The sequence below is a fragment of the Carex rostrata genome, chromosome 30, assembly GCF_964058835.1.
Source record: "Carex rostrata chromosome 30, lpCarRost1.2, whole genome shotgun sequence".
Classification (NCBI taxonomy): Eukaryota; Viridiplantae; Streptophyta; class Magnoliopsida; order Poales; family Cyperaceae; genus Carex; species Carex rostrata.
In genome coordinates this window covers 3,125,170-3,139,656 of record NC_135947.1, presented here as the reverse complement: position 1 = coordinate 3,139,656, position 14,487 = coordinate 3,125,170, and the positions used below count along the sequence as shown (strand labels likewise).

The following is a 14,487-nucleotide window of genomic DNA, read 5'->3' as shown; positions in this document are numbered from 1 at the left end:
CAATAACCAAGGCAGTGTATGCATATCATGGCTATCAGTTATCTTAGGTAAGCAAACTTTGCTAATCACATCTCTTTGTGATTCTTGGTTTCGTTAAGACATCACGTGTATTTAACGAAGACTTTGCCCCGAGCCTAAAACTCTTTTAGAAATCATCGATAAGTAACCTCACTCTACTTTGTTTTGTTATGTCTCACATAACCCTCGACCACCAAAGGTAAAAGGCGATGCCTACTGAGTAGGTTTCAATCATCAACCAATGAACAACGATGTGAGGAGGATAGAGTAGGAAGGGCATACTACTTAATATTAATGGGTTGGTGTTTATGCTTAACAGTGCCAGCAATCTTCAAAGGGGTATGTCAAAAAGAACAACTAATGTGATTCTATTCGTATCTTTATAGCGACTTCTTTCATATGCTTCATTAAGCAATTATAGAAAGGAAGTCTTGAATACGGAATGTGATCTCCATTTCTTTTCTTAGCTTATGTCAGAAAGAACAACTAATGTGATTCTATTCGTATTTTTATAGCGACCTCTTTCATATGCTTCATTAAGCAGTCGTGGAAAGGAAGTCTAAATATCGAATATGATCCCCATTACTTTCCTTTCTTTGCATATGTAAGAATGACTAAATGTGATTTTATTCGTATCTTTATAACGACCTCTTTCATATGCTTCATTAAGCAGTCGTGGAAAGGAAGTCTTGAATACGAAATGTGATCTCCATTAGTTTTTGTTCTTTATCAATATCTCTTTGATATGCTTAGCTTTGTTAAGCAGTCAGTTCTTGTAACTGACTTACGGACACGTGAAAGTCGTCTGCCAGAAAGACAACGGTGAGTTCCTTCACAAATCTTTCTTTGACATCACGTTCTTTCACGGTTCCTTTGAAAGCAATAAATCTAATTTATTCAATTCATATTAAAGTAGTAAATCTAATTTACTTATATACGGGAGCAAGTCAGGTATATTATTTATCAGTTCCTAATTCTTTATTTTGCAGCTATGCTCAGTTCTTTATTCTATACCGTTTAAAGCATATAAACAGTTTACATGTTTTAAAACATATATTCTTTTCGGTCCATAAAGCAATTTGGTAACGTGACAAAGTTCCTTTTGGGCCAGTCATTAGGACATGTAAAAGGGGCCCCCAGGAAAGATTGGGGTCACGAGGACCGCTTAGACTCAATCTTTCCTAGACAGAACCATCTCTTTTACGGTGTGGAAATGACAGTTCTTACTAAGGTACTTTATTGCTTCATCACATTCTTCGATGAACTTTATTTTTCCGAAGGTTTTCGAAAAGGCGAAAGATTTACACTAAATTTTTCCATTTCAAAAGCGTTAAAGCAATTTGGTAACGTGACAAAGTTCCTTTTCGGCCAGCCATTAGGACGTGTAAAAGGGGCTCCCAGGAAAGATCGGGGTCACGAGGACCGCTTAGACTCAATCTTTCCTAGACAGAACCATCTCTTTTACGGTGTGGAAATGACAGCTCTTACTAAGGTACTTTATTGCTTCATCACATTCTTCGATGAACTTTAACGCAATCAAAAGTTTTGAAAAACGAAAACATAAAGAAAGCATAAAATCCTATTTTATCTTTCTCGGTCGGAAAACCGATCCAAGAAATGTAAACATTTACATTTCATAAGAAAGCATAAAGAAAGCATAAAGAAAGCTTAAATCTAATTTAACTTTCTTAGTCGGTAAAACCGAACCAAGAAAATCTCATTTCTAATCGGTTTTGGACTTGTGCTGCAAATGTAAGAATTTAAACCAATACGCGGTATATGCACCTTATTTGCATAAGTTATAACTTTAGAAAATCAATCAGCGGGAGAGCCTTGAGCTCTGATACCACTGTTGGGTTTTCGTGAACGGTTCAAACCCATTTAATTAGCTTAAGCTGCGGAAAGAGTAAAACAAAAATTTTTACATCTAACTTAAGCTACGGATTAAATGAATCAAGAAGATTCATTTAATCCTATTTACAGATCTACTCCATAATTGATTTCCTAAAGCATTAAATCTATTTACAAATTAAATAGATTAATATAACAATTTATACCTTGATTCCAAATCTCAGTTGGAATGCAGACCGAGCGAGTAGAGCCTCACCAGGGATGGAATCGACTCGCAGTATCACACGTGTGATACCTCTATTGGTTATCCACCAGGACTAACCGGAGAGCGATTTACTTCTTCTGCCAGAAATACCGTAAACCGCGGAATTCTGCAGAAACACTATTCACCGAAATAGGGACAGATTAAATATATTTAAGACTCCAAGTTATTCAGTTTCACTTAAAAAGCAAAACACGAAATACCGCAGAGTTTGCAAAAATATATTTTTCCGAATCTCGTAATAACCGAAATCAGGGAAGAGAGAAAAACCGATTAACAAAGTAATCAGATTAACATGTGAATTAGCAAATTTTCTCTCTACCCTCACCCCTCTATTTATAGTGTTTTGAGGAGGTTCGCAAAAGACCAAAATACCCCTCAAAACAAATCTATTTACCAAAAGCCCTTGACACCTCATCCTTTAATATGTGAAAAGACCAAAATACCCCTTCCACACCCTTCCACACTCTTCTCCATGTTTCTACACCCCTAAGGTGTCATGCAAGGTGGCATAGGTGTGAAATTACCATTTTGCCCTTGGCCCATTAAGGCATGAATAGTAAAAGGCTTTGATTTTGGGCTTTGACTTTGGGCCTTTAATTTTAATTAAGGCTTTGATTATTTTGGGCTTTTAAACCCATAATTCAAATCCATAATTAACAAATTAAAATCCAAATCAAATATATATAATTGTCATATACAATTATATTTCTTTTCGGTTGTTGTTCGGTAACTTTTATACAACGTAACGTGTACGTTTATAAATTAACCGTTGTTTCTGCTTGTCATTCTAAATGACATTTATAATTTAATTATATCACGTATAATTAATTATAACCATCTTAATATTAATTATAATCAATTTATAATTAATCAGTAAGATTCTCCGAGTAGCTCCTATATGGTGTGACCCAATAGGATCTGTGTTATGTTGGTAAACAGAGTTAAAACTGTTTTAACTTCTGTTAGTCATGGGTGGCGTCTGGCAACACATCATGACCATCCAATTACACAGATGATGCTGTACTGTACAATATCACGATCCAGTAAACAATTTACTTGTGTCAGTTCTTCTGTCTCATAGCTATCAGATCAGTTTTAAGGTAGATATGTGTCATCCTTGTTAACTGTATCTTTTCTTGATCTTGAGTAGATTATCAAATATAATTACTCTTGTAATTATACTGCATGCAGATAATCTAACTCTACCAAGGGGCCCAGTGATGCTATAGCTCGTATAGAGATACGAGGGACAAGTAGTATTCTTGGTAGACTATCACTTCCTCAGCTAAGTTATACATATGGAAATGCTACCGTTATGGCTGCTTTTTACGGACAGCGTTAGATAACACTCACTCATATATATTTCTTAGTGGGAACGATAAATACCTCATACTGTAGAACTTTGACACTGAATGAAAACATAAATGACACGAACACAATTCTATTTAATGTTTCATTCGGGGTCTGTCAAATACCATGTTCCTAGAACATGTATCTATGTGATTAAAATGACATCTCGTGTCAGGTGGTTTGTAAAACTTAACCATCTTTTAATCCACATACTAACCTTATAGCGGTAATTAGTGTTCCTGCTAATTACCTTGGTCAGTGACCTTTTAAGAGTATATATTATCTATATTATGGAGTTTCACAATTTCAGTCATGAACTCGAAATGATCCACAAATGCAATAATACTCAAGGCAACAAAATGATATATAAATAAACATTCAATTCATGAACAAAGCTTTATGATTAACTTATCGTATTATTGACTTCTAGATTATTACAAACTAACAACATCCATCATCACAAAAAAAATATGTTCATCACAAAACAACATATGTTTACCACAAACAACATCTGTTCAACACAAGATAAAAATATTCATCGCAACATTCAGAATAGCATAATAGCAACAAAAAAACTATGGACAAATAACTTTTACATTAGAAACCTCTTGTGTTCATTGTTCGGATGAGTAAGAAGCCTCTCTATCATTTCTTTCCTTCAGATTTTCACAAGATGAATACTGTAAAATTACAAGATGAATACTGTAAAATTACAAGATAAATACTGTAAAATGACAAGATGAATACTGTAAAATTAACAAGGCAATACTGTAAAATTAACAGATTAATACTCCATATCGCCTCTCTATCATCTATTTCCTTCATATTTTCACAAGATGAATACTGTAAAATGACAGGATGAATACTGTAAAATTAACGGGACAATACAGTAAAATTAACAGATCAATACTCCATATCGCCTCTCTATCATCTCTTTCCTCCAGATTTCATTTGAAATGCTAGATCTGTTACTGCATACAACAAAAACAACAAATTCAACAGAAATAACTTACTAGATTTGAATTTTGCCGTGCTCTTCAACAAAAACAACTTATATTCGATCGCGCTCCATGATTGAAGGTTCCATTGCGATCATGTATAAAAAATGAGATCGAGTCAGTAATCTCAATTAAAATCGACATTGCAAAGGAAAAATGAATCAGAAATGTACAATATTTCTTACCAAAGCTTGAAACAATGCATTCACTGTTCGGAGTAGCGAGCCGAAATCGAACCAGTACTTGATTGAAGCAAATGAAGGACAGAGACAAATGAAGAGCGAAGGGCTTGATTGAAGCAAATCGAACCAGGTTAATCGAAGCCCTTGTGAAGGGGCAGAGACAAATGAAGAGCGAAGGGAGAAAATCGCTAGTTCATTTAAATGAAGGACAGAGACAAATGAAGAGCGAAGGGCTTGATTGAGTGAAGGGCTTGATTGAATGAAATCGTGCAGATCAGGGAAGGAAGAAAATCGCCTCAGCAAGGAAGAAAATCGCCTAAGAAAGGAAATGAATAATCGGGAAGGAAAGATTCAAAAAAGGAAATGAATAATCGGAGAAGGTTTAAATAGGCGGAGATGAGAGCCCAAGGTGGAACCGGTTCGTTAAAATTAGTTAAGAGACGGTGGATAAGGGTTTGTAGACAAATGGTGGACAAAACTCAGTGGACAGAAACATTTTGTCTATGTCAAATATGGGACTTTTTTATTTGTGTTGTGTGTTAGAGCACTCGAATCCTTACATTATTAATATTTAAAATCACATTACATTTTCAAAAGAAAGAAATACATATACAAGCTATATTATGAGCTAATGTTAAAATCAACTTGCTTTCCATTGTATTAAATTTCCTTACATTGGCATTATCATTAATTATGGAAGTTCTGTATTTCTAAAATTAGTGGCAGAAATTAGTTTAAAAATATCTAATTTATATGTGGACGGTGGTGGATGGAATTATCAAATTAAATTGTGAATTTTATAATTTTCCAACTATAATTTGAAGGCAAGAGCAAATTAGAAACTAGATTATCAGTGAACAACTTCTAATTTTTTCTACATGGAATGGCACAATAAATGAATCATAAAAAAGCAACATAACTACTACAGATAGAAACAAAATTATTTGTCAAAGTTCTCAGGTTTCATGGACGTCTTCCAAACCAGTAGTAGTACCAATGTTAGTACTACAGCACGGTACGCAAAGTAGAGTACACCCGTCCCAATTTCAATAAAATAAATTAATTAATGTCCGTCCTTTTTTTCTCTGGTTAGGAATTTAATACCTACCAAATTTTAATTGGGCAGTTTCGTAATTATAAAAATACGTTTGAATTTCAAATAATTATAAATTTATGACCATTTTTGTCTCATATTATGAATATTTACTTTCACATTTATTTAGGTGTTAAAATCATAATTTATTTTTGAAACTTAACGGTCAATATACATTTAATTAAATATAATCAGAAAATTTTAATTATTTAATAAATAAATTATATGTGAATATAATTTTATATATATATAATGTTTTAAGATATCATTAAAATTTTAAATATGGACAAATAGTGTTTTTTTAAACAAAGAAGAGAATTTTCGTTAGTGCATTTTATTAGCAACTGAGAAAATTAGACTACTAAATGTAATTAATTTAAAGTCAGATTGATAAAGGTACTTAATCGCATTAATTATTAAAAATTATCTTTCTACTGTTTATATACTAGCAAGATATAATTGTAATTAAATCTAAATGTCTTTTCAATCGGTTGGATTTTTGCCATGCAAATGTGGCTTTCTCATTCAAAACATTCCAATAAAAAAGGCGTAGAACGGTAACAATAAATCATTAATTAGCTGCTCAATTCAAATAACAACAAATAACAAGTCAGGTTTGTTTCATCCCGTCACGTAATCACATGGCGCGAAATAAATTCATCATTTTCGAAGTATTATTCGTTTCGTGTGGCAAGAAACATTGACTGGGGCTTCTAAATAAGCCTTCACGGATAACAATTTGACTTTTTTGTATTTCCCCATCAAGTACGATCCCTTCTCAGTTGTTGCTTGTTGCCGTGTTGCACAAATTTAGCCTTAATTTCTCATATCCTCAAAATTCGGGGAGAATGGATATGACAAAAAAAGAGCAATCGATCATATTTGAAATAACGTAATCGGTGAGTTTAAAATCGGTTTGTTTGATCAAAATTGAAGTCAATTCATTTCAGACTGAGTTTGGATTTTACGAGGTATCTACTATTTCAGTTTAAATCTGAACAAGTTGATTAGAATTTGAACCAATTCTGTTTAAATCTATAGTATGAAGTTTTTTATGTGAAAATATATAACGAGCGGACCGAATTCAAATTAAAAAAAACTTGACGTACACCTTAAGATGATATGAATTCATCCAAACCTATTTGAATACTCTTGAAAAGCTTTAAGATTCGTGCAAATGTAGAATGGATGTACGGATTCAAACTCAAACGGCAAAGTAGCTTAGGCGATATGAATTCGTGATTGCATGTGTTCAGCACAGTAGAGGATATCAATATTTCAATTGAACTGGTTGCCACTTTGCTAATTATTCATTGCATTTAATAGAGTTATAGAGTTATCTTTGTTATTACTTTTATAATATAACCTGAGTTCTCAAAGTACAACGAAAACTGGCAAGTTTTGACTCTGCTTTATTAAAGAAAAAAAAGAAAGATATAAATGCAGAGCCCGACAATCTATCTAAAGTATGAAGTATGAACCATGTGATCTACGAAACTACGAACTACGTCCCACAGAAAGACACTTATAAATAGCATTAATAGATCTCATCACATAAATGCCGATTCGTAACTTGACCCCTCGTAATAAAAACAATTAAAAATCTTTACACAAAATTTATAACGGCATTCGCTAATTAACCGTATGGTATTTCTCTACTCTGGCATTTTGCTAAATAGTAAGGAGGTTTCATGTAATAATTTCTTTTTTTGTGAAATGAAGTGGCAGAGGCTGCCATTTACCTTTCTCGGCCTTTTGGCTAATATCCGGCCATTTTTATTAAAATCCTAAAAAAAAAGTTTTTTACAGATCTACCTCCACATTCAGATTTTTTTTTTTAAATTGCCCCGATCACCTAGCCCACGGACGGCCCACACCTACTAGCAGACCGCCCGGGCTCGAGGCGGTCCACTAGGGACCAGACCGCCTGGGGTCCGGGCGTTCCCCCTTTTTTTTTTTGAGAGAGATCTTAATATTTTGATTTAAATAATTTTGTAAAGAAAATTTTTTCTTGTTTAGAGTGTATGCCAAAAAATAAGACATTTGATATATTTATGAAGTGATATTGTAACTCTTTATTACTTTGATTTGGTTTGTCAGTTGGATATCACAAGTTTAAAGATAACACTAATTAAGGACTTGGCCTCTGACAGCTTGTTGATCTTCTTCTCTTTATTTCTGATACTAAAACAGTAATTTAGAGCTACTAAAATATATTAAAATCTCAAATTAGATATCTGTCCATGCACAATGCACCATAGACAGACATCTGATATGGTACCAAGTCCAAACTCAGCAGTCAAGCACTAAGTAAAGGTCACTCGTATAGTGCATTAATATCATATTTACCCAATTTATTACCTTTTATGCTATATCTCATTTTAAATTTATAAAATTTCTACTTTGCCATTTATTTTTAAATAAAAACTGTTCAGTGTAAATAGAAATTTCCAGCTTTCTAATTGACATGTTTGTGAGGACAAATGGTTATTTTTTCTACTTGTAACAAACACAAATGTATGTTTAAATGTCACCGTATATACGTCAACTGTAGAAAAATAAACCATTTATCCTTAAAATCTCATCAATTAAAAGATATAATATTTCTCTTACAAATACTACATTGATTGTTAACTTCATAAAATGAGCATTAATAGAAAATAATAAATTGGGTAAATATGATATTATGAAATTTAGAAGGCGATACATAATTTTGATAGTATTTTAGGCCTATACATGAAATTCCATCTTCTTTTTACGGTAAGAAAGAAATGTAAGCTGCTATCATTATTCATCGGTCAATAAAAATTTCATTTTTCGTCATTCTATTCGCTAAGGAATCTAGGAATCTACTAAATTTCAATTCAGCTCCTATTGAAATTTGAAACAATTTTGTAAGAAATTTATGTTACTATCAGAATTCATCAGTCAACAAAATTCAACAACATTACGTAACTGGTCACTCTACCGAGCAAATCTTGAAGCATTTTTTTTCTTCTCAAATCATCTTTATTATTTAGAAAATAAAAATAAAATCATCTCTTCGAAAATACTAATCTGTGACGTCAAAGTTATTTTTCCTTAATTATTTTTGTCATTATTTCCCTTGGTCTTTGTATTTATCTAACAAATTTAAATGTCTCCTTCTTCTCAACTGTTTTTTGTAATAATCATATAATTCTTATTTTTCTTTCCGTTATCTTCTCCGTAGTGCATTTTTCTCAACTATAAATCCTTCAAACGGTGCGTGGAATTGAATGGTGTTTGGATGCATATATATAAATTGCACCGTCATAATGATTTGTTGGATGCCTGGCAGCAAGCCATTTGGATTGGGACACTAACTGTATGATAAAAGAATAATCATGACATTTGGTTGGACTTTTTTAATGGAATTTAATGGAAATTGTACATTTTTTATATATATATATTTTCTTGTTATTGGCGGTTTTGGTCCGGAAGTATATATCATCTTTCTTTTTTTTAAACAAATGTTGGGATTTTTTTTTAAGTTGGATTCAACTATCTAATATTGGTAAGAAATTCTTATTTGAATTTCAAACATAAGACTAACTACACAGAGAATATTAGAATTTTGTCATTATACTAAAAGCTTGTTCTCAATATAGTGATGGTTAAGTATGACCGATTCAATATAATTGTTGTAGTAATTTGTATAATCCAGTCAATAATATTTGTTGTAAGCAGTGATTTTTAACATTTTAAAAGTTGTAAACCTTTCCGAAAGTCCTAATTCCTTTATATTTAAGCCAAAAAATGTTGCTCATTTAGAAAAGTGAGCACAAAAAAAATTGTTGCTAATTAAATTATTTGCGAACTTTCTCCAAATTTTAGAAAGAGTGAGCTATGGTACTATACATAGCACGGATTGATATGTACTACAGATTAATATTTTTGTTTTTAAAATTCTAACGATTAATTCGAACCGTTCAACATGGTCTTTGTATGAGTATGCACATGTAAACTAAATTTTATATTTTTTAAAATATGTTTACTACTTTTAGATGGCTAGAAAATCATTATTTTTTAATGGTCTAGAATTTTCAGTGATTTTCTATCCATTTAAAAAAATAGTAAATAAATTCTAAAAAATGTTAAATTTTATTTACATGTACACAGGAGTGGAGACAGACTTTCAAACTATGAGGGTCAATCACGTAAAATTGTTGTGTAAAGAATGAGGGTCAATTTTACCGACATTTTACTCTAAATTATATACAAAATAATGTATAAATACAAAAAAATGGGGTCAATTGACCCCCATTAATGCTTCTTACTTCTGCCTTTGCATGTACATATTTATTTGGAGACTGTTGAACGGTTCAGATTGATCGTTAAAACTTTCAAACAGAATATTTGAGTTCATAGCACCGACCAATATGCACTATGCATAGTACCATAGCCCAGGGGTGCAAACAGGTCGAATATTATTCGACCGTATTCAGATCCCTATCCAAAAATTTAGAGATATATGATATCTGAATATCCGTGCGTATACTGATACATATATAGTTTTGAATTTTAATTATAATAATTATATGTATCTGAATAGTAGATATATTTCATATAATATATATATATATATATATATATATATATATAGAGGTAGGCTAATATACAATCGATTGTTCCTAGCCTCCCGTACAACCAAGTCGTTTTTCAATTTTTAAAGTCCAAATGATCGATCCAAACCGTTAGATGTGATCTCCATATTAAAGTGTGCTAGGAGACCAAATTTTACATTTTTTGGAATTTTTTTACTATTTATTAAGCCACTTTGAAAATCACTGATCCAACGGTAGCTTCTGATTTTACTGTTTGGTTAAGCCACCGTTGGATCAGCGATATTCAAAGTAGCTTAATAAATAGTAAAAAAATTCCAAAAAATATAAAATTTGGTCTCCTAGCACATTTTAATATGAAGATCACATCTAACGGTTTGGATGGATCATTTGGACTTTAAAAATCAGAAAACGACTTGGTTGCACGGGAGGCTAGGAACAATCGATTGTATATTAGCCTACCTCTATATATATATATATATATATATATATATATATATATATATATATATATATATATATATATATATATATATATATATATATATATAGAGTAAGGCTTGGGTGCTATGGATAGCATAGAGGGCTACGGTGCTACGGCTCAATATTCGAGTTTTCAAAATCCTAATGGTCGATCCGAACCGTTCATCTTGTTCTCCATATTAATATGTGCTTGGAGACCAAATTTTCAATTTTTTGAAAATTTTTTACTATTTTTTTAGCTAGGTAGAAAATCACTTGATCTAAAAAATTCTGCACCATTAAGATATTTGATTTTCTACCTATCTAAAAAAATAGTAAAACATTTCCAAAAAATGTAAAATTTGGTCTCCAGACACATATTAATATGGAGAACAAGATGAACGGTTCGGATCGACCGTTAGGATTTTAAAAACTCGAATATTGAGCCGTAGCACCATAGCTCTCTATGCTATCCATAGCACCCAAGCCTTACTCATATATATATAGAGCTAGGCTACGGTGAGTTGCGAAGTAAAGCGACTATTTTACTTCACGCTCATATTTTGCGATTTTAAAGTTCAAAACGTCGATCCGAACCGTTCATCTTGTTCTTCATATTGAAATGTGCTTGGAGACCAAATTTTACATTTTTTGGAATTTTTTTACTATTTATTAAGCAATTTTGAAAGTCGCTGATCTGATGGTCCAGAAAATTTTACTGTTTTTTTACTGTTCACAGCAAAACAGCAATTTTTAAAAATGCTTAATAAATAGTAAAAAAATTCCAAAAAATGTAAAATTTGGTCTCCAAGCACATTTCAATATGGATTAAATATCTAACGGTTCGGATCGGTAATTTGGACTTTCAAAATAAAAATACAGCGTGAAGTAGAAACGCGTTTTACTTCGCAACTCACCGTAGACTACCTCTCTCTATATATATATATATGAGTAAGGCTTGGGTGCTATGGATAGCATAGAGAGCTACGGTGCTACGGCTCAATATTCGAGTTTATATATATATATATATATATATGAGTTAGGCTGGGGTGCTATGGATAGCATAGTGGCCTCTATGCTACGGCTCAATATTCGAGTTTTCAAAATCCAAACGGTTGATTCGAACCGTTCATCTTATTCTCCATATTAATATCTCCTTGGAGACCAAATTTTACATTTTTCTGAATTTTTTTACTATTTATTAAGTATTTTACAAAATTGTTGATCCAACGGTGGCTGCACAAAACAGTAAAACCGTTGGATTAGCGATTTTCAAAGTGGCTTAATAAATAGTAAAAAAATTCAGAAAATTATAAAATTTGGTTTCCAAGCAGATATTAATATGGAGAATAAGATGAACGGTTCGGATCGACCGTTTGGATTTTGAAAACTCGAATATTGAGCCGTAGCATAGAGGCCACTATGCTATCCATAGCACCCCAGCCTAACTCTATATATAGAGAGATAGGCTAATGTGCTTCCGGTAGCATATGGGCCGAAGTGCTACCGGTCCAAATTTGAAATTTCAAAATCCAAAAGGTCGATCTGAACCGTTCATCTTGTTCTCCATATTAATATGTGCTTGGAGACCAAATTTTACATTTTTCTGAAATTTTTTACTATTTATTAAGCCACTTTGAAAATCGCTGATCCAACGGTGGCTTAACAAAACAGTAAAACCGTTGGATCAGCGATTTTCAAAGTGGCTTAATAAATAGTAAAAAATTTCAGAAAAATATAAAATTTGGTCTCCAAGCACATATTAATATGGAGAACAAGATGAACGGTTCAGATCGACTTTTTGGATTTTGAAATTTCAAATTTGGACCGGTAGCATTTCGGCCCATATGCTACCGGAAGCACATTAGCCTATCTCTCTCTCTATATATATATTTAATATATATTATGAAAATATTTAAGTATATTTATACAGATATTCAATATCCGATTAGTATTCGATCCGTTTTCAGCTCTACCATAGCCTCCACTCAAAGTTGTTTATAAAATATAATTTAAATATTAAACAATAAAAATAAAAATATTCTGATTATTTCGTGCTAATAAATAATAAAAATAAATTAACTTTTTTGAAATAGTCATCTTTAATAAATTTATAATTCAAAGAATGATTGTTAAAATGAATTTTTTTAGAAATACAACTTGTAACAAACTAAAATTTTAAAGAGTCTTCCACGTACCACTAATCGCTAACGGACATTGAAACAATACAAAATATATAAAGAAACAATTTTGGCAAAGAAGCAGAGAGCTTTCACCTTTCCCTTATAAAAACCCCAACCCTTGCTCCACACTCGCGACTTCCCCAAGCTCTCTTTTGCCACTTCCAACTTCATTACATCTCTCTCTCTCACAATCCAAACACACTCACATTCTAATGGAGATCAAGAAACCCATCTCATTCCGTCAAACCCCTCTCTTGCGCGCCTTCTCTCGAGCTCTCCGCCTCGCCGAGTTCTCTGTCGCCTTCCTCCTTGTTGCCTATGCCACCAGACACCTCCCCACTTTCTTCTCCTTCCTTCGCCGCCTCGCTACTGGTCTCCTTCACCCCCACTTCATCTTCCTTCTTGGCAACTCCATCGTTGCTCTCCTTCTCCACCTCTCTCGCCATCTTTCCTCCTCCTCCTCGACATCAACATCTCCTCCCCTCTATCAAGAACTCCTCCAGGAAGACCCGACCCATGAAAGCATCGTCTCTTCAACTCCTACACAACAAGATGTCATCTTTGAGGATAAAGAAGCAGTGTCGGTTGAGACGACGTCAATGGCGACCAAGTTTGTACGAAGCAAATCGGAAAAGTTTGAGAAGAAGAGAAAGGATGATAAGCTGCTGAAGCGGTCAGATACTGAGATCAGGAAGAAGAGAAATGGAGACGAAGTACTGGAGGAGGAATACAGGCCGAGCGTCGAGGAGGCCGATGAGTTTAGAAAAATGATCGAGGAGTTTATTGCAAAACAAGCGAGGTTTCATAGGGAAGAATCGATGTCCATTGTTGAAGCTTGAAAATATTAAAAATTATTATTTTCATATCTGTAATTATAATTTTATTAGAAGTGGATAATTTTGTTTCTTTTTTTGAAACAAAATGGAGTACTACTTGTGTTAAAACAATTTGTGAACCGACCAAAATGACTTTAAAATTTTTCATTATTCAAACTTTTGGATTATCTCGATATGATTTTTGTTTTTGTTTTTATCGATCGGGAACTGAAGTTATTTTTGTGTCGGTTTGAAAGTTCAAAAAGAAGAACAAGGAAATAACAAAAAGTAGAGAAATATTCTTTGTTGAGAAATTAAGGAAAAAAAATGTTAAGCCGACTAACAAATTGCATTCAAACACTTGAAATTTAGTGCGGCATCTCACACTAAAATACTGGAGACACAAAAAGGTTCTGTTCCAACTTGTCACAATTCTTTTCGACTTCGTGAAGTATTCTTAGAGAGTGAGTATATGGTAATATGCATATTACGGGTTGTTACCGTGCTACGGCTCTATGTTTAAGTTTTTAAATCCTGACGGTCGATCCAAACCGTTCATCTTGTTCTCCATATTAATATGTGTTTGGAGACCAAATTTTATATTTTTTGAAATTTTTTTTACTATTTTTTTAGATATTTAGAAAATCACTTGATCTGAAAATTCTGGACCATCTAAAAACAGTAATT

At 32.7% G+C, this 14,487-nt stretch overlaps 1 protein-coding gene across 1 annotated transcript; it reads left to right on the top strand.

The window, feature by feature from the left end:
- The first annotated feature begins 13,116 nt into the window (after positions 1-13,116).
- On the top strand, positions 13,117-13,914 carry LOC144547109 (uncharacterized). Its single transcript, XM_078295716.1, has one exon. The coding sequence runs from the start codon at positions 13,198-13,200 to the stop codon at positions 13,822-13,824; it is 627 nt and encodes a 208-aa protein (XP_078151842.1). The 5' UTR covers positions 13,117-13,197; the 3' UTR covers positions 13,825-13,914.
- The last annotated feature ends 573 nt before the right edge of the window (positions 13,915-14,487 follow it).